This window comes from Pelophylax lessonae, assembly GCF_965119305.1.
Source record: "Pelophylax lessonae genome assembly, chromosome: 3".
In the NCBI taxonomy this organism is placed as follows: domain Eukaryota; kingdom Metazoa; phylum Chordata; class Amphibia; order Anura; family Ranidae; genus Pelophylax; species Pelophylax lessonae.
This window is the reverse complement of record NC_138770.1, coordinates 337035540-337060692: the sequence shown is the minus strand read 5'-3', so window position 1 is coordinate 337060692 and position 25153 is coordinate 337035540. Positions and strand designations below refer to the sequence as shown.

Below are 25153 nucleotides of genomic sequence, written 5' to 3'. Positions count from 1 at the left end.
TTTAACCCCTCCTTCTCCAATAAAGTTAACCCCTTCCCTGCCAGTGTCATTTTTACAGTAACAGTGCATATGTATAGCACTGATTACTGTAGTAATGTCACTGGTACCCCCAAAAGTGTCAAAAATGTCAGTCAAGGGTCCGATCTGTCCACCGCAATTTCTCAGTCCCGCAAAAAAAAAATCTCAGATCGCCGCCATTACTCATTAAAAAATAAAACAATAAAAATGAAAAAGATCTTTCCCTTAGTTAGTAAACGCAATAACGTTTGCGCAAACCAATCAAGATACGCTTATTGCAATTTTTTTTTACCAAACATATGTAGCAGACAACAAATTGGCCTAAAATGTTAAAAAATTTTGATTTTTACATTCTTTTTTTGGGAATTTCATATAAAAAAAATGTGAAAAATATTGTTATTTTTGCAAAATTGTCGCCCTTTCTTTGTTTATAGCGCATGATCAAAAAATCGCACAATGGTGATCAAATACCACCAAAAGAAAGCTCTGTTTGTGGGAAAAAAAGGACGTCAAATTCGTTTCGGTGCAGCGTCGCACGACCGCGCAATTGTCCGTTAAAGTCACGCAGTGTCGAATCGCAAAATAGGGCCTGGTCAGGAAGGGGGTAAAATCTTCCAGGGCTTAGGTGGTTAAGGGGGGAAATCCTCTGGTCTGACAGTGGTTTAAAAGGTCTCCTGGCCGGCTCCCGATCAGCCATTGGCTAAGAACACTGACAGGAGTGTTCCTGCAACGGGGGCCGCCCCTCTGTCAGAACACAATAGCACAAAAGGGGAGATTGTTGTACTAACATCAAATTGTTAGTACAGCGGCTCCTCCTGAGCTGTACACATTTATTTTATCTGCTAAGTATACAGAGATACAGATTTCCTAATTCCATTAGTCTAGCTTATTGTTTGTAGATATTTGCCTTTGATTGTACATCTGAGTTTAAGTAACATTTAGCAATCAACAATTACAGGTTCCAGAGTTTAGTATTGTTACAAAGTCTATTGTATATGTTATTTAGCAAGTAAGCTCTTTGCTTCCTTTGTTCTCTTTGCTAGATAGTGACTGTAAACATAGTACAGTATCATCTGACCATTTCAACATCATTCTAGTACACTGTACTCAAGTGTTAAACATAGCTGTGTTTTTTGTTTGTTTGTTGTTTTTTTTTTTGCTTTTGTTTTGATTTAACATTCACCACATAAAACACTAGAAAAAGCGAAGCTATGTTAGATTACTCTTTCCAGATACACAGTATTGTAGATCTAGCTATAAATATAGTTTAGACTGTATTTTTCTTTTTGGGGCTTATGAATCCTGTTCCAAATGGTGACCTAAACTGTTATAAGAGTGGAATGGACAATGAAACGAACACTGCAAAGGTAAGTCACAGTTTACATTTTAAAACTGTAATTTATACAAGTTATATTCAAAGGCATAAAACGTTATTATATATTTTACATTTCATAGTAAAGCTTTCTAAATAGTAATATATACATTTGATTGGAATTTTTCTCTAAAAGCTGCAAGAAGATCTGTATAACCTCTGTGTAATAGATGCCACTTTAAAGATAGGAGATGGACTGTTTCATTTACTGATGATAGATTATGCTTCATGTTCCTAAGGCCCCATTCACACGATCGGACCGATTGTGTCCTCCTCTCCATTTTCAGGCAGACCCGTTCGGGCCACCCATTGACCTCTACGGGGAGGCGGATTTCAGCGGACATGTGTCTGCTGACACCCACCTAGCATCCGATCCGACAAGATCTGTTGAAAACAGACATATTGTGATACATTTGCCATCCATCCAGCAGGTCAGATTGGATGGGATCGGATGAAAATGGACAGGCTGTCCGTATTCATGCAATCTCCCCAAAGAGGAGAGCAGGACTCTGACAGGTCTGTTTCTGCAAAGTGAATGGAGACGGACTTGCCATCCGCCTGCTCAGCAGAGTTCAACAGAACGATCCCCGCTGAGGAAGGGGAGTCTGTCAAAACGGATATGCCCCGTGTAAAAGTTCTGCAAAAACATACAATTGTTTTAGTGTGCCAATAATAGCTACCTCTTTTTAGATATAAGTAAACATAAAGATAAGACAAAAAAAATGGAAGGAGCACCTAAATAATCAAACATAAGCTCAATTCAATGTTGTCAGGGCTGGAGCAGCATTAGAACTAATGGGGGTCAGGAAAGCCCCTGTTTTTAAATAAAGCTTAGCACTGAAGGGATGGAATTGTCACAAAAGAGACATCACTCCTTTTCTGCTTTGGACTTGATGGTGCCTGAATGAAAGGGGCTTTAGTGCATTGGTGAACCATTAGAGATTAATGGCATAGTAATGTGCATAAACAGTACCATGCATTGTGATAACATGCATGGTACTGCAACTAAAGCGTTTTTATTAGTAATTAGGGTTTGGCCGAATTCTTATTTAACAAAAAAAAAAAAAATCCAGAATTGAGCAATTATTACTTTTTAAATCACTGACCCAGCAAGTATGCAGATCAGGAAATTTTGTGAAAGTCAGAAGCACTTTACTGTAAACTTGACCTTGGTCACAGATTTAAAGTATTGAAGTAAGTGGGTCAGCACAACAACCAGTATTTTAAAAAGCAGAGCTCTCTGGAGACAGGCTCCATGTTTTTTACACCCTCGATTGCTTGGGTCTCTCCTTCCTGATTGGCTGAGACACAACAGTGGGCGCCATTGGCTCCCACTGCTGTCAATCAAAGTTAGTAAGCTGATGAGGATAAATGGTGGTGGGTGGGGCCAAGCTGCGGCTCTTTGAATGCACACACATAGCAGTGGCTCAGCTCGGTTACCCAATAGCAAGCTGCTTGCTGTGGGAGCACTCAGCAGGAGTGCCGGTGAAGGACCCGAGAAGAGGAGGATCTGGGCTGCTCTGTGCAAAACTGCTGCACCGAGCAGGTAAGTAAGACATGTTTGTTATTTTTAAACAAAAAAAAAAACAAAACTTTAATATCACTTTAAGCTATTTTATTATTTGCACAACTCCTCCCAAGAACCCTCCCACTGTTTGCATCAGGACTTAGGGCTCTTAAGAAGAGTACTGAGGCAGGTTACTGTAAAGTTTTCAGGAAATATGTACATTACCCTGTCAGACTCTCCCACCAGCCACAATCTGCATGTATTTTTTAGAGAAGTACCAAGATGTAGGCATAATGTATCTGAGTCTGAAATAAGGTACATAATCAAAAATGGAAATGTTCTTTTTAAATGCCATTAGCACGTTGATGAGGGAGGAAAGAAGGAACGAAGAAAGGCAAAATACAATCAGATTAAATATCAGCTTTAATGTGTGATTGACTAGACTGAAATAAACAATAGAATTTTGAAGAACTTTCCTAGGAGTATGCATGTGCTGTGGTCTACTCTTGGGCCAGCAATACATGGATCGATTCAGCAGGGACCAGCCGATATTTGATCCATGTAGGGGCAGGCTGATTGTACCCAAGTCAATCCACCAATTGACTTGGGGACAACCAGCCTGTTGGATTTTTTACATTCGATTACTGCCAGATTCTATAGCCACTAGCAGTCATCATGATGCCTGGCCTGGGAAGTCTCCCCCCCCATCCCTGTGGCAGAACACAATAGCACTGCGGGAGGCATACCCCTATGAACACTGACTGTGTTGATGGGGGAATCAAGTGATCTATGGGCTGCTTTACATTAGTGCAGGGATCTTCAAACTATGGCCCTCCAGTTGTTGAGGAACTACAATTCCCCTCATGCCTAGTCATGTCTGTGAATGTCAGAGTTATACAATGCCTCATGGGACGTGTAGTTCTGCAACAGCTGGATGGCTGTAGTTTGAGGATCTCTGCATTAGTGCTTATCTTTGAGATGGCTGGAAGATCAGTAGGCTATAGGCTTTCTAATATAATCTGCTGTGGACTTTGGTATCCTTTAAACAGCTAGAGTCTTTTGATATTATAGCTTTATTATACAGGCATCAAGAACCAGTTTTTACTTGATTCTGAACAGATGATTGGGAGGTTAAAATATCCTGAGGGGATTCCCCTCTTTTTCATATTATTTTAAACTGCAATTTTTTTCCACTGCAAATAGAATACCCATTTATTGAACTTCCAGAGACATGTGTTAAACAACCCTCAAAGATATCTAAACTCATAGTTTCATAGTTGGTATTGGTATGGTTGAATAAGGACACCAGTCCATCTCGTGCAACCTGTGTAGGTGTGTGCATGTGTGTGTGTTTCTGGCAATACCATTTCCCATATCCCTGTATATTGCTTTTGTTAAGGTGCCCATTTAAGATTTTTTTGTGAAATTACGGACACTTTCCACTGACACCACTGATTATGGGAGCACATTCCACATCCTTACCACTCCAACAGTAAAGAACCCCCTACATAGTTTAAGGTTGAACCGCTACACCTCCAATTTCATGGAGTTTCCGCTTATCTTCTTAAGCTCCCTTAAACTGAATAGTTTTATCACTATGCTAGAATCAGCATTTAGTTATTTTTTATATCACTATCAAATCTCTTTTCAAGCGTCTCTTCTCCAGGGAGAATACGTTTATTGCTTGTAGTAGTTCCTCGTAACTGAGGTCCTCCAGTCCCCTTATTAGCTTTGTCACACTTCTCTGAACTCTCTCCAGTCACAGCACATCCTTCCTGAGGTTTTGTGACCAGAACTGGACAGCATATTCAAGATGTGGCTGGACCAGAGTCTTGTAAAGTGATAAAATTAGAGTTTTCTCCCTTGAGTTAATACCCTTCTTAATGCGTGCTAATATTCTGCTTGCTTTGATTGCTGCAGCTTGGCATTGCATGCCATTGTTAAACCTGTGATCTACTAGGACCCCCAGATCTTTTTCCATCTTGGATTCCCACAAAGGTTCTTCCACTAGGGAGAAACTTGCATTCATATTTTTAGCCCCCAAGTGTATTACTTTACATTTCTCAACTTTAAACCTCATTTGTCATGCAGTTGAATATCCCATTATTTTATTGAAGCCTTCTTGTAAGGTTTCTATATCTTTCTTTGCAGTAATTGCTCTGCTTAGCTTTGTATCGTCAGCAAACACTGAGATTGAGCTATTTATATCAAACCTCTATATCATTTATGAATAAATATAACTTAATTAGTCCCAGGACAGATCCTTGATGTACCCCACTTACCACGCCAGACCATTCTGAGTACAAACTATCTATCACCCCTTTTTGGTCGTGCCCAACCAATTTTCTATCCAGGTACATACCCTACTACGGTCTAAGCCAACAGACCTCAATTTGTAAGTTAAGCTTTCTTGGGGAACTAGTTTCTGGGTATATATTTTTGTCCTTTTCTGAATATTGGTACCATGTTGGCTTTATGCCAATCATCTGGTACCATTCCTGTTCTTAAGCTGTCCATAAAAATTAAAAATAATGGTCTGGCTATTACCTGGCTAAGTTGAGGACTCTTGGGTGTAAGCCATCTGGTCCTGGTGATTTTTATGCACTCAGTTTTTCAAATGTTTTTTGTACAGTGACTTCTGTTAGCCACAAGGGTACATTCTGTGATGCATTACTAACGATCCACTCTTGATTACTATACCCCCTCCTTTTCCTTTGTTCCTATTATTTGTAACCAACTTCCCCTAATCATCTTTTATGGGGCCCATCTGACCTAGCTTTCTTACTATTAATATATTTAAAAATATTTTTACTCTCCTCTGCTTATGTACCTCTTGTAGTCTATTTTAGCTACCCTGATTGCTCTCTTACACAACTTGTTGCAATGCTTGTAGTTGTGGAATGCCGACAATGACCGATTGGCCTTATGCTTTTTAAAGACCATTTTTTTCTCTTTTATAAACGTTAATGTTTAGCCACCCAGGTTTAAAGTGGAACTTCACTCTCCCAATCAACATTGATTATTTTTAATCCTCATGCTGCCAGCATTAGTAAATAGATAGGAAAGTATAGTATATTTACTTAGGAGCGTGGCTTGGCACTGAAGGGTGATGGCCGCCTGATCCCTTCGCTCTCTTCCACAAGACTCCAGCTAGCTGACTACAGGAGGTAAAAGCTCCCGCTAACATGGGGAAATCTTCGGGAAACCCTTCCCAATCCAGGTCCAGCTCGCCTAGGGGATCACAGGTAAACCAAAACATCCCAGGACTTTTCAGGGCACAGACACGATAGGCCTTGGCTCCGGCCTTACCTCGTGCAGCCATTACAGCCAGCCTTAGCCCGCCTGTCTCCAGGGGAGCGCAGGAGATAGTCACAGACTCGCCAAACGATCAGCCATTGAACCTAGGTGTCCTGGAATCCGTCGCACCTGATATCAAAGAAACATTGGCTGCAGCTATAGCGGATCTAAGACAGGACATCCAGGCGATGGGCATGAGGATGGACGACTTGGAAGAGGCCTCGGCGTGCCACAAGATCGAATTGCATCAGACACAGAGAACAACCGCTGCTCACTCTTCCCAACTCAGGGACATGCAGAGACACTTGGAAGACCTCGATAATCAAAGTCGCAGACATAATCTACGTGTAAGAGGCATCCCCGAAACCGTCTAAAGCAATCAGCTAACTCAGACCACCACAGCAATCTTCAACGACCTGCTGGGCAGACCACCTGACACTGCCATCGAATATGAAAGGCTAGATAGAGCTCTCAAGCCTAAAGGTAGAGACACGGATCCTTCCAGAGACGTTGTTTGCTGTTTGATCAATTTCAAGACCAAGGAGGATATTCTGAAAGGAGCCAGGGAACGTAGGGAATTGCGCTTCCAAGGCACAGAGATCAAGATATTTCAGAATCTTTCACCCATAACCCTGCAGAATAGACGGGACCTGCGTCCCCTGCTGGACCTTCTGCGCACTAAAAGCATCTCCTACCGGTGGAAGCTCCCCTTCTGCCTTTTGGCTTCTACCCAGGGTTGCACGGTGCTTCTAAGAACACCGGGCGACATGAGATCCTTTTGCGACATTCTCAACCTGCCTCCGGTCAGTCTACTTAACTGGTCTGACCTGTACCGAGCACAACCACTCAGGAGAGCAACATCTATGGACACGATTCCAGAACGCAACGTCTTCCATGTAAGAAGACGCAGGTCCCCATATCCAAGAGCTCTTCCCGCCTCTGCCCCTCAACAGTCCCACCGCCTCTCCAGTCCATCGGAGACCGAGACACGAGCGGTCCAGGTAAAATAATTCAGCCGAGGCTGTCGCCTGATATTATAATCAGTCTGACCGCTCCTTGCTCCCGACTGCACTATCCCAGTTCAGACTTTCTTCCACTTGTCACCTAGACTCAGTTTGAGAAACTACATTTTTACTGTTTATTTCACTGTTGAACTCTAATCTTTTGTTTCTCTGAACAACGTTTTCACTTGAAAACCACTTGTGCAGGACTTCTCATTCATCAGTAGTTTTACAAGCCACTGCATACATGATAGAACCCTCCCTGTCATGTCATGACACACCCTTGTTCTAACCCTCTCCATCCACAACTCTGGTATTTTTCTTTTTTTTCCCTCTTCTTTTTGTGCAGACTGAATGGGGAGAACGACACATAGAATATACAATCAGGGGGGTATGAGGAGACTAGTTACGCTCTATGTGCAGGTATCTTGCCCCCTTTAGCATTGCTAATCTCTCTTATCGGCCTAACCTATGGACGGCGGTGCTATCAGTAACAACTGATTTTTTTTATAAGATTTAGGGGTCACTAGGGGGTTCGGAGGAAAAAGATAAAATTCCCCTCCAGTAGCTACACCCTAGGATGGATACCCCCTATAGCAAGCTTTTATATACCGCATCACCACTACTGCAGGGCTGAGCGGGTTTCCTGAGCTCTGACGATACTATCTTCCTTGCCTACACATACTTTTAGGTTCCAGCTTCTACCTCCCGCCTTCACCCCATAGAAGAGGGAACTGAAAGTAAGCCTAAGCCAGAAATCCTATTCTCCTCTCCAGGGCTATTTACCCCTTCCTCTGAGCCCCCTACCCGATATGACACCAGTCCTATAAGGTCCCATTCCTGACCTAACACGTTTAGCTTTGATAATGCCTAACTACTGTTTGCCCAGTTTACTGAATATTGTCTATTGATTGCTTTTCTTTTTATATTACTTTTTTCTATATGATCTTATTGAAAATGTTGACATGAACCGAATATGGGATAGTATATCTTTCTAAGTTCTGTGTTGATATTACAGTGCTTAGATAGAGGAAAGGCATTGCCTTTTTCTACCCTTACACATTATGGTATTTTCCCTACAATCTGTACATGAACGCGCCAAGCAACTATTACACCCCAGCATATACACTGTACATCCCTCTTCGAACACTAAATCAATTGACTCAGCGGGATTGAGGCCCTCCTGGCATCTGTTAACACTTTCCGGATATAAAGCTATACTCAGGATCAGGTTAAGTACTAAAACCTGACCACCGGAATATACCTTTACTCCTTAACAGTTCTTTTTTCCATCTGTAACACCCTTCTCATTTCCCTACCACTCTCCCCCGCCTCCTATCCCCCCACATTTTTCCTTTACTTTATCTCCCCCCTTTTTTTTGACAGCTCTCTCTGTACAAGTGCCTACTATAGTTTAACTGAGACCACCTACCATACCATCACATTACGCCAAGCTCCAAATATAAATACCGACACCCCCTCTATCCCTACAAGATACCATGGCTTCTCCAACTCACACCTTTTACATTAACACCCTTAAGATTGTCTTTCTGAATGCAAATAGACTAAACATACCAGAAAAACAAAGCCAAGTATTATCTTTAGCACATAAACTGAAAGCTGACATCTTGTTTCTCCAGGAAACGCACTTTCGTTTAAACACTATTCCTAAACTTCACAATACACATTTTCCTACCTATTATCATGCCATTACCCTCTAGCAAAAACCAAGAGGGTCTTAATCCAAATTGTGGGGGTTTGCTATAGGCCACCCAACCAAAGGGAGGAGGTAGAGCTGGAATTTATATCACCGTTGGGTAAAGTGGCAAAACTGGGATCAGTCATCATATTGGTGAGCTTCAATTATCCCGACATTAACTGGGAAGAGGGGACTACACACTCACAGAAGGCCCGTCTATTCATGGAAACCTTACAGGACAACTACATGTCTCAGTTGGTGGATTCTCCTACTAGAGAAAATGCAGCCCTGGATCTATTGATCACTAATTACCCAGACCTAATCTCGGAGGTAGGAGTCCAGGACAACCTGGGCTCTAGCGATCACAGGATGATCACATTTAGCGTAAATAACAATATAACAAGGCAAGTGGGGAACATAAGAACCCTAAACTTCAGAAGGGCAAACTTTCCCAAATTGTGCTCAAGAGGAAAAGGGTAAACTGGGACCAAACCCTGGGAACACTGACCACGGAGGAAAAATGGAAATGCTTTAGGAACATAATAAACAAATGCATCTCGCAGTGCATTCCTATGGATAAATAAATTTATAAGAGACAAAGCCAAACCTGGCTGGCTAAACCGTAATGTTAAAAAACGTATTAGGGGAAAAAAATGGCCTTCAAGAAATATAAATCAGAGGGCACAGTATCGGCTTTCGAGCAATACAAGGAGGTAAATAAGAAAAGTAAATACGAAATCAAAATGGCTAAAATCAACTTTGAGAGACAAATAGCGAAGGATAGTAAAAAGAACCCAAAGTAATATTTTAAATATATCAACAGCAAAAAAACTAGGGCAGAGCATATTGCACACATAATTAACGATGATGGGAGGATGGTTACAGAGGACACTGAAAAAGCAACCGTGCTGAACGCTTTTTTTCTCGTCAGTCTTTACACAGGAAAAGGAGGGGTACACTGACCACGTCTATATGGTTAGTAGTAATACACAGGACTTGCCGCTATGGCTAACAGAGGGTAAAATCAGGGAAAGGCTGGATAAAATTAACACAAATTAATCACCAGGCCTGGATGGCGTACATCCGAGAGTACTCAAAGAACTTAGTAAGATTATATCTAGACCACTGTTCCTGATCTTTGCTGACAGTATTATGCCAGTAAATGTACCAGGGGATTGGAGGAAAGCTAACATGATACCGATATTCAAAAAAATGGCAGAGGCATGTCCCGGGAAATTATAGGCCTGTCAGTCTGACATCGATAGTATGTAAACTTCTGGAGGGGATGATAAGGGACTATATTGTAGAGTTTGCTAAAGACAACAACATCATCAGCAGTAATCAGCACGGGTCTACAAATGGGCGTTCTTGTCAAACCAATCTCTTAACATTCTACGAGGAGGTGAGCTGTGAGCTAGATTGGGGGAGACCAGTGGATGTGGTGTACCTGGATTTCGCTAAGGCATTTGATACAGTTCCCCACAAGCGTTTAATTTATAAAATAAGGTCTGCAGGCATCGACCGCAAGGTTTGCTCTTGGATACGGAACTGGTTAAAGGGCGTGTCCAAAGGGTGGTAATAAATAGCGCATACTCAGACTGGTCTGAGGTGGTAAGTGGGGTCCTCCAAGGCTCAGTCCTGGGACCAACCTTGTTCAATTTATTCATAAACAGCATTGAGGACGGGATCAGTAGTTCTATATCAGTTTTTTCAGATGACACAAAATTGGGCAATAACTGCACAGCATGAAGCAGATATCCTACAGAATGACCTGGACAAAATAACAGAGTGGGCAACGACATGGCAAATGAGGTTTAATGTGGAGAAGTGTAAGGTTTTGCACTTGGGGACTAAAAACATAAAAGCACAATACACTTTAGGGGGGGAACCTTTGGGGGAATCAAAGATGGAGAAAGATCTGGGAGTCTTGGTAGAGGATAGACTAGGCAATAGCATGCAATGTCAAGCGGCAGCTGCCAAAGCCGGCAGAATATTAGCATGCATAAAGAAAGGGATGTATTCCAGAGATAAAACGATAATCCTTCCACTTTATAAAACTCTGGTCCAACCACATCTGGAGTATTCTGTCCAGTTCTGGTCGCCAGTCCTCAGGAGGGATGTGTTGGATTTGGAGAGAGTCCAGAGAAGGGCAAATAAACTAATTAGGGGATTAGAGGACCTTAATTATGAAGAGCGTCTGCAATCGCTTGATTTATTCTCCCTGGAGAAGAGACGCCTGAGAGGGGACATGATAGCAATTTATAAATATCTTAATGGTGATCTCAGCATGGAAAAAAAGCTATTCAGCCGAAAGGATTGCATGAGGACTCGAGGGCATACAATGCGATTAGAGGAGAAGCGTTTTAACCTCAGGCAACGAGGGGGGTTCTTTACTGTTAGGGCTACAAGATTGTGGAATTCTCTACCACAAGAGGTGGTTTCTGCGGGAAGTATGGTGGCTTTCAAAAGATTCTTAGACATACATCTCAAGGATCAGAACATTCAGGGGTAAGAGAGATGATTACGGCCACGCATACCTACACAGGTTGAACTGGATGGACTATTGTCTTTATTCAACCTCACCTACTATGTATGTAACTATGTAACTATGTAACTTTACAAACGTCTCCAGTGGCAACTTCTGGACTCCCTCATTGATGAAGGGGGTTGCTATATATTCCTGAAAGGAACCATTCAGGGACGTCCGATAACCCTAGCAAACATTTACAGCCCAAACTCTAGCCAAGTCAATTCCCTCAAGGAAACTACACAACTGCTAGCTGGTTCCATTGGGGATAACTATTCTAGGCAGTAATTTCAATGTAGCCCTGAACCCACTCATAGATACCTCCACAGGTACATCATCTATACCCTGCCAAGCACTATCAAAGATTAAAAAGTCCTTACAACAATTATCACTCCACTATTCCGGGAGATTTCTGAATCCAAATGATAAAGATTTAAATTTTTATTCCCCACAACACAACAGATATTCCAGATTAGATTACTTGTTTCTTTCCCAAAAAGACCTCCCTTGTATATCTGATACATCTATCGAAATTATGCTCCTGTAGGACCACCACCCAATTACCCTAACACTGATCCTTCCTGAGAAAACCCCCTTCACCAAAATATGGCGTTTAGACCCTACTCTACTTACCTCAGATCCTGACGTTTCCCGCATACTCTCTAGTATCCAAAACTTTTTCAATGATAATGTTACCCCAGATACCTCAGCCATTTCCCAATGGGAAGCTCACAAATGTACCATCAGAGGCATCCTATTAGCAATAAAAGCTACTTGGAACAAGCAACAACAAACAGAGGTAGCAGACTTAATAACTAAAATAAGTTCCCTCGAAACACTACATAAACAATCTGAAGCAAGACACACATACCAAGAACTACTCCAGGTTAGGATGGTCCTGCGTGAATTTATATATAACAAACAAAGGCGCAAAGCCATGCTAACACAAAAGCTGTTCTATGAACAAAGTAACAAATGTGACAAACTGCTAGCCAGAATCGTTAAAATTAAAAAATCCAATTCCACCATTCACTGCATCAAAGACCCTCAGGAAAAACATAACATAATTACACCAGACATAGCAACCAAATTCGAAAATTATTACTGTAAACTATGCAATTTACATAACACCCACACTAATGTTGGTTCCTTCAACAGAACGACACCCATAGAAAAATTTCTTGAAAAACATAGCCCCAACCCAATATGTACAGAAGAAGCTGAACTTTTGGAAACCCCCATCTCAGAGATTGAATTAAAACAAGCCATTTAACAGTTTAAAATTAGTAAAGGCCTGGGCCCAGACGGATTTACTGCAGTATACTTTGGAACATTTCTAGACCAACTCAACGCTCTTTTCCTTAGAGCATTTAATTCCCTATCCTCCCCATCAACCCAATCTCACAGGGTCCTGGATGCTCACATAGCAGTTATACCCAAAGCAGGGAAAGATGCGACAGCAGTAGCGAACTACAGACCCATTTCCCTACTAAACGTAGACGTAAAACTCTTTGCCAAGATCTTAGCAAATCGCATTCAACCGTTCCTCACATCTATAGTCTCAAACGACCAGACGGGCTTTGTACCGGGGAGGGAGGCAAGGGACAACACCATAAAAGTGATTACCTTACACCACTGGCTCACTACATTCCGTAACCCCTGTTTTTTTCCTGTCACTGAATGCGGAGAAGGCGTTCGACGGGTTGGCGTGGGACTATTTGAAAGCAGTGCTTCATCACTTAGGACTCAAAAACCGAATGATAACATTTAATATGTCACTGTATGCCTCTCCAACGGCAAGGGTCCGAGTAAATGGCCACCTGTCGAACGCCTTCTCCATACACGACGGTACAAGGCAGGGATGTCCCCTCTCACCGATACTCTTTATCCTTACTTTAGAGCCACTTCTGAGATGCTTGAGATCCAATCCTGACACTAGGGGCCTCGAGGTTAAAGATCTTACTTATAAATTAGCCGCATTTGCGGATGACATCCTCCTTTTCCTTTGGGACCCTCACATCTCTATCCCCAACCTACTTAAAGATTTCGAAAGCTTTCAACGGATCTCATACCTCAAAATAAACTTTTCTAAATCCTCAGCTTTAAATGTTTCCCTCCCTGCTGCAACTGTCCGGCACTGTCAAAACAATTTCCCATTCAAGTGGGAAAACGCTCCCCTTAAATACCTAGGTATCCTTCTCCCCATGAAGCTGTCTGACTTTCTTAAGGAAAATCATATGCCCATCCTGTGCTCCATTACTGCAGACCTAAACAAATGGGACCGCTCCTTCTTTTCCTGGTTTGGTCGAGCGGCGCTAATAAAAATGAATGCTCTTCCGCGAATCCTGTATGTCCTTCAGGCGATCCCTATTGCAATCCCCCCGTCATTCTTCAAGAAATTCAAGTCTATTTGTATACAGTTTATTGGAATTGGAAAAGACCTAGGATAGGTTTTGATCAGCTGACACGGCCCAAACACAAGGGAGGCATTAGTCTCCCCGATCTGCGGAACTACTATTGGGCTTGCCATCTGGCCAGAATGTATGTTGACACCCCTGTTCTAATATAGTAATCTTAAGATGTATAATGAAACTCCACTTCAATACCACACCAATATACGCTTACAGCTGTCTTACTCCCGTTCACTCTTCTCTTATCTTCTCCTACATCTTCCCCTTAAGACATGACTAGTTACATGATTGTTAAGCAATATTCTTATTGTTATAAGAAGTGTGTTACATATGTTGTATATATTTGGCTATCGACACTGTATGTTATTCTTTTACACTCAATATATCTTTGTTGGAAGAAAAAATATTTACTTGTTTCTTTTTTTTACATTTCTTCAGTTACTTCTTGGTTGTGGGGGGGGGGGGGAGAGGAGGAGGAGGGGTTTCCTCAGCTAAACACACTCTCTTGTATGCATACTTGAGCTAAGGGCAGGAAGTAAATGCTACATGAATCCTGTGCCCTTACTCAAGATGGCCACAGCCAGAAATGCTAGGGGTGATTACAAAGCGATTTCTCAGCAAAAAAAAGTGCAGAGACATGGATTGTTGTGGGAGTTTGCATTGATGCAGTGAAGATCCGCTTTAACCTTAGATCTTTTATATTTGTTGCCCATTAAAATGCACTGGCTAATACCCTCATTTAAAATGTTCCTAAAGCACTGACATTTTTTATCAGTGCTCAGTGTTTCTAGAATTTGATCCCATTTAATAACTTGTAGAATGAAGCACAACTTGGAGAAGTTTAGAGTTCTTGCACTACCCTCATGCCTCGTTTTACTATGAATTACATTGAATATAATTACCCTGTGATCCCTGTTTCCTAATTTGTTCCGTAATTCCTCATCTGTGTTCAGATCTGTGTAATTAGTAGGTCTAGCAATGCATTTTTTTTTTCAAGAACTAAAATTGTAATGTGTTAATTGTAAATTAAAGGGCAAAGGATGATGTATTTAGGTACATTTGCTTTTGCTGCTATCTTCACGAGAATGGACATTGTCAATCAAAAACGAACCCCTCCCATTATTTCCATCATGCCTCAGGTTTTTGCTAATGTCCTAGGAGACACTCCTCTTCTTGGCTATCAGAAAAGCATAACCTTTTTTTTCCCTTTTAATCCATTTTCTTTTTCCTCTAGCAAATTTCTTTATTTGCTGTGGAGCCAGAATGAACTCATTTGGCAGCTTTACAGATTGGATGATCCTTAGCATTGCCATGGGCTTATTTTCCCTTACAGGTTCTGCCCTTAGCCTGCTATTGCTGCCATGTCCAGCTTTCAGACTCTGGGTGTTTGGTCTAAGGATATGTTTCAGTATCCTGGATCTATCTAAACAGATCCTGCTGTTCTGCATCAAATGGAGCTCATTATCGTGGCCCTGCTCTACTGAGTTGATGAGGTAGTGAATATTATTTGCCAAATATCCAGGATGGGATTTTGGTACACATGAAGAAGAACCTTTGGCTCAGATGTTGGTTTGCAGAGCATCAGTGCAAGGAACGTCTTTTTTCATATGCTCTTTGATGGGGGGAACGCCTCTTTGGGGAATCCCTAGACAATTTTATTAGGTAAGTCACCAGAAGGAAAAGTACAATTTTGCTGCAGAAAAAAAGCAGGTTAAACCTCAGTCCGAAATGCTGTGTACTTAAGAGGTGTAGAAGTTATTTTTGTTTCTTCCAGGCCTTCAGGTCCATGGCAAAGCATTGAACCTAGTTCTGGCAGAAGTCCTAGACTGTCAAGTCCTCAAACTCTGCAAAAAAATGTCTTCCTCACAATGAAAACTTGCACTATCTGGTCCTAGCATTTTCCAGACCTCTGGATTTAGAATGTTGTCTCCAAGCTATTTGCCTCCAGTCCACTTTGTGTTGTCCAACTTGGAAAGGGAAAAGCTTCAGGGGTTTTATTCAAAACCAGTTCACCTTACCCAAAGGCCCCATACTGCTCAGCAACTTTCTCAAGGTACAGAAATGTTGCATGAAATCTGCAAAGAAAGTCATAGCTTTCCTATATCCGGGAGAGCTTCTGGCCACTGTGGACATCAAGAATGCCTATTTGTGACGTCATCCAGTTACAACGCCAGAGCTTCCCACTTTCCAAGCCTCGGTTTCACTTGTTTGCTCTCTAAGCCTCGTTCCTGCTCCTGCTCCATCCACCGCTATTGCTGGCTTAACGGCGAAGAGAGGACACTAATTCTGATGGCGGCGTCCACAGGATGACGAACACTCCTATCTTGGAACACCCAGGATGTTTTTTTACCCACCATTTGTAATCTGGAACCAATGTGAGTGTTTTATTATATCTCAATAAATGTTAAAAAGTCTACACTTAGAGGCGCCTCTTCTCTCCTTTTAGCTCTAGCTTCGTTGGAACCTTTGGCTTATGGTTCATTTGATAGCAGCCCTATATGCTTTTTTTTTCATATTATGTATGGAACATTATGGACTTTTTTAGATTGTGCAGCTGATGCGCCTGATTCATGTTTTTTTTTTGTTTTTTTTTAATGTTCAGTCTCTGGACTGCTGCATTTGCCTGACCAGGCCTGCCCTGGCCTGGTGGATCATGAGTCTAGCACTGTAGTCTGTGAAATCCTCCTGTATAGAAGGCTCTCAAAACAGATGCCAGCCTGTTTGGCTGGGCAGGAGTCCTTTTTTGAACAGGATTTTTGTATTGATATTTTCCAAATCAGACAAAAACACAACATAACATGTCAAATAAGACAGAGAGAAAGAAATATACAAGACAATATAGTTCAATCAAGATCAGTCAAAGTCAGATTGGGGAGTTGTCCTTTATATTATCTCTGTGCAAGGGATGTGGTTGCTGGAGGAAGCTTGTCTCCCAATCAATTTTTTTAAAGCTCAGAGTGATTCAGTTATTCTTTCAATGCTTGACCTCTTGACTGCAAGGTTATCTTCCAAGGATTCGGTCGGAGAGTGCCATGGCAGTGACTTACACGACCCCTCAAGGAGGAACCAGAATTCTCAGAAAAAAACGCCCAACTGCTCCAAAACGGTCGTTTACAAGTAGCAGTGTACATGAGGCCTTAACCTGAAAAAAAACTCTTTCTTGTCCCAAAGACAAAGCCTTCTTTCTTCAAAAGTTTTTTTTTTTTCCTTTCACCTTAATCAGGACATTGTCCTCTTTACTCTTTGTCCTGCTGCATGAATCCTTAAGGAGATTTTCCTCCATTGTCTCATGTGGTATGTACTGTTCGAGTCTATTTCCCAGCTTCAGCTTGTTTTTTGCTATTCCTGAAGGTCCCCTTTAGTGGACAGCATTTTTCTTATTCCACTGTCACTAGGTCAATTTGACAACTCATCATTTCAGTCTGTAGACCTAAGGACAAGGTTCCACATTTTCCAGTAAGAGTGCACTCTACCAGATCAGTAAGGGCTTTTTTGGCTTCTCAGCATCAGGCATCTGTTTCTCAAGTTTGTAAGGCTGTATCTGATCTTTTGTTCAAAAGTTTAGGTTTTACCAGGTGCATTTTCAGGCCTCAGCAGATGCTGGATTGGTGCTTCAGATCGTTCTGTTGGCCCCTACTGTTAGGCTCCGTTCACACGGAGCGGACCGTATTGCGATCCGCTCAGGAACTTTTTTTTTTTTTTTTCACGGACATGGATGACATTTGTGTCATCCGGTCTGTATGTCCGCATATCATCCCATCTGTTTGCGGATGATATTCGGACATAATGCATGTCTATGTGATTGCAGATGTCAGCGGATGACACCGCTGACATCCGATTTTGCGTCCTTTCCGTTTTTTAAACCGAAGAAAAAATAGGGTTCTGTTCCGTTCCAAAAAACGAAACAGAACTGAAAGGACGCAAATCGGATGTCAGTGGATGGTCATCCGCTGACATCCGCAATCCCATTGACATGCATTATGTCCGTATATCATCCGCAAAACGAATGCCCGTGTGAAAGGGGATTAATCTGTTGATTTTTGTGTGCCTGTTAACTTTTCATTTGTTGTGTTGCTTACCCCTTAGTGAGACTGTTTTTGTACTATTGAATAAACCTGAATACGACATCCTGTGCCCCTAATGTGTCATTAAAAAATGTGGATTTTTGCCTTACAATAAATGCCTTTTCTTGGAGTGGATCTTTTACCATGGCTTTGCTACAAAACTGCATAAATGGAGTAGGAGGGGTTATACTATGTTGTCTTTACAGTTTTTCTTTGTCAGTGTCCAATCTTCTAAAGACAACAGCATAAACCAGTGTACCTGAATACTCCATCCTGTATCCCTTAATGTACTCCAAGAAAAGGATTTAATGGATATTTAAAAATCCTAGTATTTTTCAGCTTACCAGACCTTTGATATAGTGTCTGCATTAGTTTTACCTTTTTCGTTTTACATACATTTGATAAAAATAAAGAAAAATAACTTTATCTTTACAGAATCTTAAAGATCTTGTAACATTTTGTGAACTAAACTGATATCTTAAACAATGTTGTCAGTTTTCCAGCTATCTTCTGTGAACTACAGAACACCTTCTTCCTATGTAATGAAGATGAGGAAAGAGGGAAAGTGGTTTGTGGTCCAGATCAGGAGAGCAGCTTTGGGTAACAACACTACTCCATAAATGCAGTACATTGAGAGAGCGTTGTCACCCTAAGACAGAGAGTGTATTACTGGCAGTGTCACCAGTAAAAATAAAGACAAAAAAACTTAGAAAAAGAAATCTAATTTTGCTGCAACATCCCAGACTGGTAAGTTGTAATATATTTAATTTTTGTTTTGGGGTTTAGATATGCTTAATTGAATATAACTGGCCAAATGACCAGAGCTGTTTACAGTATGTTTGTGTGCTTTTATCACATGAACAACATGTGCTTTGCTATTCTGCCAATTTATATTTCTTTGTAACATTAGTGAAAGAACTGTTGTCTGCATAAAGTCTAAACCCATTTTGTTTTATTTAGAATGGAGTGGAAGTTTTAAAACAACTATCATGTTTTTATTGTAGTTTCTATTCCCTTTGGAAAGGTTCACCCTCTCTGATTGTTCTGCTGACCATTGTCACTGAGGTAGAAAGTGGAACAAAATCCAGATTTTTACAGTTTTCCCCAGAACAGTACAGAAAATCTCCCAATTGGGACACATCTCTGTACAGTATTCTAGTGACACCTGTAGAAGGAGACTTTGCCTTACTTTGACGTATTTTACTCTCACTTCTTTGTCTCCAGAATTGGAAGTAAAAAGAAATGCCCTCATTAGGAGACAGAAGTAAAACCTAAACTTATAAAAATTTTGGCTTTATATAAACTTTAAATGACTTGGTATGCTTGAAAAATATGTACCTTGGTTCTTTTAGGACACAAGCAACACCGAAAATGATGAAGTAGATGGAAGTGTGATCTCAAGATATAGAAGAAGAAGAGGAGTCAAAGTTACTGGGAGATACATTCCTACTTTAGAGTGGGAGAAGGTAAATGCATCCCGTTCTGTGAGTTCCTTGAATAATTCCTACTTCGAAAAGGTATATGATGATATAGAAAATTATTTTCAAGCATCTGATATGTCTACTAAATTACTTCTCGAGGATGATAGACAAGGTTCTACGCAAACAAATCACAGAGGAGACAATACACGTAAAACAGAGCAAGAAAAACAAGGAATGGAATCGGTTGCATCTACACAAGCTTTTGGGAATAAGCCTCAAGAAAAGATAAATGATAAAAAAACAGATGATAAAAATGCAACAGCAAAATCTGATGAGGATGTGTTACCTTGTGGTTCTGCAATACCCAAAGAGACATTAGAAGAGCTGAAACTTTTTCTTAAGGAGAGTCCTTTAATTCATCAAAGAAACAAACATAATCCAAAAATGAACACCACTGTAACGCACATTCATCTTCCAAGACGTGTTGAAAACATAAGAGAAAAGCCTGGCTTAACTTTTGAAACATTTCGTCCACATATGGAAAAAGACATCCAGAAGCAAGGAGCTGCAAATCTTTTTGAGGCAAAGCAATCACAGGAGATGCTAATTGATCCAATTCTGCCAGATCCTGCAGGCTCAGAGAAAGATGAGCAAATTATTCAACCCATACAGACATTTAATGAAAACCAGATATTAATACCTGATCAACTAAATATTGCCGCTGGATCCAAGTTTGAACCTCCAGCAACTGAGTTTAGGGGTAATGTATAACAAAATATTTGTTGTATATGCGTAATAAAAATATAGAGATCATAAAATAACATTAGGTGAAGGATGATTTGAGTCTGGACTGTATGATATCAAATGTAAAAATGGGGTTAAAGAAAGTGTTCAAAATTAACCCATACTACATTTTAGAGTTATGCAAATGGAAGCACTGCCTAATGCCTCGTACACACGCATCGATTATTGGCCGTGAATTTTCGGCCAACGTCCGATCGGCCAATGTTCGGCTTGTTAGTATGATGCTTCCGACAACCGACTCCGACTTTTCGGCCGAAAAAAATCTGGTGTGCATTCTATAAAATTTTTGTTGGCCGTCAACACAACGGCCGATTTTCCATCAGTCAGTACAGATTCCGGCAGACAAAAATCTGATGAGCAAGACTGGGCATGCTCAGAGAAGAAAAAACACACGGAAAGTAAACCAGCACATGATATCACTTCTGAAGTAGATTTTTGTTGGCCGAGAAAATTCGTGTGCAGTCTAGGCACATTCCAACCAACAAAACACCACTCTGGTCGGCCGATAATCGTTGCGTGTGTACGAGGCATAAGTAAAAGAACCACAGTATAATGACTTTTACCTCTATTAGTCAAAACATTTTCCTATGTGCCCCCTCTGGCTTTCTTTTGATTTTTAAAAAAAAATAAAACAGGATAGGCTATTATGTTGTCAAATGTCATATCAGCCATCTTGTGATGCAGATCTTTAATTTAAAAAAAATATGGAGTACAGGGTCACTTTAAAGATGTAAGTCAATCGTAGCTCAGTTACTGCTCCTGGGGACACATGGCCAGCAGCAAAATCATAGAGCAGATGCTTTCATTTAACTAAATAGAAATGGTTCCCCCTGCTGGCTTGGAACACTACCAAATCTCATTCGATAGTGAGTGAACATTGAGTGACTGACATTTTGCTGGTCTGGTTAGCAAAGGTGTGACTCCCTAGCATAAATTAAGCCTTTTACTGTTTTTTTTTGCTGCTTCTAGGCTCACATTGTGAAAATCACTGCAGGAAAAGTTTAGAACTAATGACTGGAGCCTATATCTGGATTGGCTAAATGTATGTTTTTTTTGTATTAGATAATCTACCGGCCAGTAGTAAAGATGCTGATCCAAGTGGCAATGGAAGTGAGGATTCTTTTAGCTTAATTACCCTCGTGGAACATATAAAGCAACAGATTGCTAGAGAAGATATACGATTTGTCCGGTTTGAAGCTACTGACCTCCATGGTGTGTCAAGGTCAAAAACCATTCCTGCACGTTTTTTCCAGGTAAATTTCATAGATATTTGGGTGTTTTTAGATCTTCACCTTCAGAAAATTATCTCCTTATGCACTTTTAACATTTAACCTACCACAGGTGATTTAACACACAATGATAGGTGAGCTAAGGTGTTAGTGAAACCCCTTTCTTTCCAGCTTGTGATCAGTATGTGTATAATAGATGTATGTATGTATGTATGTACAGTATCTCACAAAAGTGAGTACACCCCTCGCATTTTTGTAAATATTTTATTATATCTTTTCATGTGACAACACTGAAGAAATTACACTTTGCTACAATGTAAAGTAGTGAGTGTACAGCTTGTATAACTGTGTAAATTTGTTGTCCCCTCAAAATAACTCAACACAGCCATTAATGTCTAAACCGCTGGCAACAAAAGTGAGTACACCCCTAAGTGAAAATATCTAAATTTGGCCCAAATACCCATTTTCCCTCCCTGGTGTCATGTGACTCGTTAGTTTTACAAGGTCTCAGATGTGAATGGGGAGCAGGTCTGTTAAATTTGGTGTTATTGCTCTCACTCTCTCATACTGGTCACTGGAAGTTCAACATGGCACCTCATGGCAAAGGAAAAATGGCTAATTGGGCCTAATTTTGACATTTCCACTTAGGGGTGTACTCACTTTTGTTGCCAGTGCTTTAGACATTAATGGCTGTGTGTTGAGTTATTTTGAGGGAGCAGCACATTTACACTGTTATACAAGCTGTACACTCACTGCTTTACATTGTAGCAAAGTGTTATTTCTTCAGTGTTGTCGCATGAAAAGATATAATAAAGTATTTACAGAAATGTGAGGGGTGTACTCACTTTTGTCAGATACTGTGCCTATCTATCTATCTATCTATCTATCTATCTATCTATCTATCTATCTATCTATCTATCTATCTATCTATCTATCTATCTATCTATCTATCTATCTATCTATCTATCTATCTATCTATCTAATCAACTTTTTAATGTTCTCTCTATTGGTCACCACATGATTCTCTACCAATCACAACCCTTACTTCCCAACATTTGTGACCCCCAGATTATTGAAAGGTCTAAAAGGCCTAAAGTTTGAACCCATAGATGGGAAAACTTGTTGTCTCCCCAATAACTCGTGGTCATTGCAAAAAAATAAAAGGTCTCATATAGCGTAATATTGTTTATTTATAAAAAAAAGGTAAAAACAGACAACTAAGTGCATATATAGCATTACACATCCTTGAGCATTGCAATATGGCAGATATTGTGGTATTGTACCAAGGGAGATCAATAAACTACTCACCCATCCAACATTTTGCAGAGCACTAATGGACCCCCACAGGATGTCTGGTGTATCGTGCGTGATGACATCACGCCTTTCCCTACACGTTTCAAAGTTGTGTCTATATTACATACTATATTATATCTATACTATATATTTAGTAAACACACACACACATCGTAGGTTGAACTGGATGGACGGATGTCTTTTTTCAACCTCACTAACTATGTAACTTAATTTATATACTTATAGTATATAACTTTAGTATGCAACATGAGTCAAAGGCCTGCATGTGCACCCTGCGAAGTTCACATTCAGGAGAGCAAATAGTACTCTGCTGACAATCACTATCCATTAGCCGCCCCAGAAGATGTACAGGAATGTAACATGGGGCGGATAGCTGAGAAGGAAGGAAGAAGTTCTAGGTTTCTCCCTGGGGGAAACTGGAGCATGTGCAGACAGAGTGTAAATGCAGAAGGAATGGATAGGCCAGCATAGCATTGCGACTATGAATAAGGAACTCTGATAAACTGGAAGGAAAAAAGGTATTTACTAAATAGTAAAATATTTTTTTTTAGAGAAAACATCAGCACACATAGAGAAAATATTTTTAGGGCTTAAGTTAAAAAGTTTTAGGTTTAATGCTATTAAGGGCAGATTATTTTTTAAATAACAAAAATGTCATACTTGATCTGTGCGGTTGGTTTTGCACAAAGCAGCCCCAATCCTCCTCTTCTAAGGTCCCTCGCTGGCATTCCTGGCTCCTCCCTTCTGCTGAGTGCCCCCATAGCAACCAGCGGCAGCCAATGTCTCCTGCTGCTGTCTGCCAATGAGGAGGAAGAGACCCGGGAGAGCCGCTGCTCTGGTGCACATCACAGGGTCAAGATGGGGCTCAGGTATTAGAGGGGCTGAGGGGGGCTGCTGCACACCTAAGATTTTTTACTTTCATGCATAGAATGCATGAAGGTAAAAACCCTTGATCCAACCATTTTAGTTTCTGACTGTGTTTTTGCTTTTTGTTCTGACATTTCTGGTTTCTACAGCAGAGTCCTTTGGCTATACTATCAATGCTGCTACTGTTTTGTATCACATTTTAGTACTGCCTATGCCTGATTGTTTCTGATCCTTGCCCTTTTTCTGACTCTTTCTTAGTGCCTAGCTCAGTATTGCTGCATTGTTCAGGCTTTTGATGGCTGATCTACACAATAGCTGGTCAACCAATATGTTGTGATTAGTGAAACAAATAGGGAATGTATTTTTGATTAGCAACTCTCACATTAGATTATAACAAAATATATATTTCCAATGTTTTGTAGGACAAAGCTTTGAATGGAGTCTGCATGCCAAGAAGTTATCTTGAACTAACTTTGGACCGCAAAGACAATGAAATAGACCACATTAGTTCGACACAATTTAATAGTGACATTTTGTTGAAACCAGATTTACAAACATTCCAAGTTATACCATGGAATGAAAAAACTGCAAGAGTGATCTGTGACTCATTTACATTCTTAGGCAATCCTCTTCTTACTTCACCACGATATCTAGCTAAACGTTTACTTAGTCAGCTACAAGAAAGAGGATTTTTGCTACATTCTGCTTTCAAATATGAATTTTGTATATTTGGACTTGCTGAAATTATAAATTCAAAGACAATTTCATTTCCTGCTGCAACATTGCTGTCTGATCACCAGATGTTCATGCAAGAATTTTTAGAGGGGATGTATTACATTGGTGGGAATATTGAAAGCTTTTCACCTTCCTGTTTCCCTGGGCAAATGGAGGTTTCCTTTGTGCCTGAATATGGGTTGGCCGCTGCTGACAATGCCTTCACTTTTAAAACTGGCATTAAAGAAGCAGCTAAGAAACAAGACTACATAGCAAGTTTTTATACTGACTCTGTGGGTTTTTATAATTCCGGAGTTTTATCACACAGCTTGTGGGATGTTAGTGCAGCCAAAAATGTATTTCATACTGGATCTCATGAAGAAGGTCTGACAGACATTGGCAAAAAATGGTTATCAGGTCTTCTACAGCATTCAGCTGCACTCAGCTGCCTAGTTGCTCCAGGAACAGCAAGCCGCAAACATTTCTTGAAAGATGACAAAGACCCGCACGGTAGCATCTGTACCACTTGGGGGTCTAACAACAATACCTTCACCTATAATATTAAATCTCATGGCTGCAATGGAACTTATATCGAAAATATGTTGTGTTCAGCCACAGCCAACCCTTACTTAGTTTTAGCTGCCACAGTTGCTGCAGGCCTGGATGGAATCAGGAGGGGTCTTAACTTACTAGAAGGCGCAAACAACCATACTAAACTTGCTGCACAGAAAGCACCCTCAATTCCTTTGAAACTAGAAGATGCCCTGACTGCCTTGGAAGAAGACACATATATGAGAGCATCCTTGGGTGAACCATTCATTCGCTATTTTATGGCAATGAAACGGTATGAATTAGAGACCGAAGAGGGAGACACAGAGAGAAATAAATTTTTGGAATATTTTATATAA

At 40.7% G+C, this 25153-nt stretch overlaps 1 protein-coding gene across 1 annotated transcript; it reads left to right on the top strand.

The window, feature by feature from the left end:
• Positions 1–1313: 1313 nt before the first annotated feature.
• On the top strand, positions 1314–25153 carry LGSN (lengsin, lens protein with glutamine synthetase domain; the record flags this gene model as incomplete). The annotated part of the gene is made up of 4 exons (XM_082248923.1): positions 1314–1385; positions 19249–20077; positions 21184–21374; positions 23954–25153. The coding sequence occupies 4 exons, from the start codon at positions 1314–1316 to the stop codon at positions 25151–25153; spliced, it is 2292 nt and encodes a 763-aa protein (XP_082105049.1).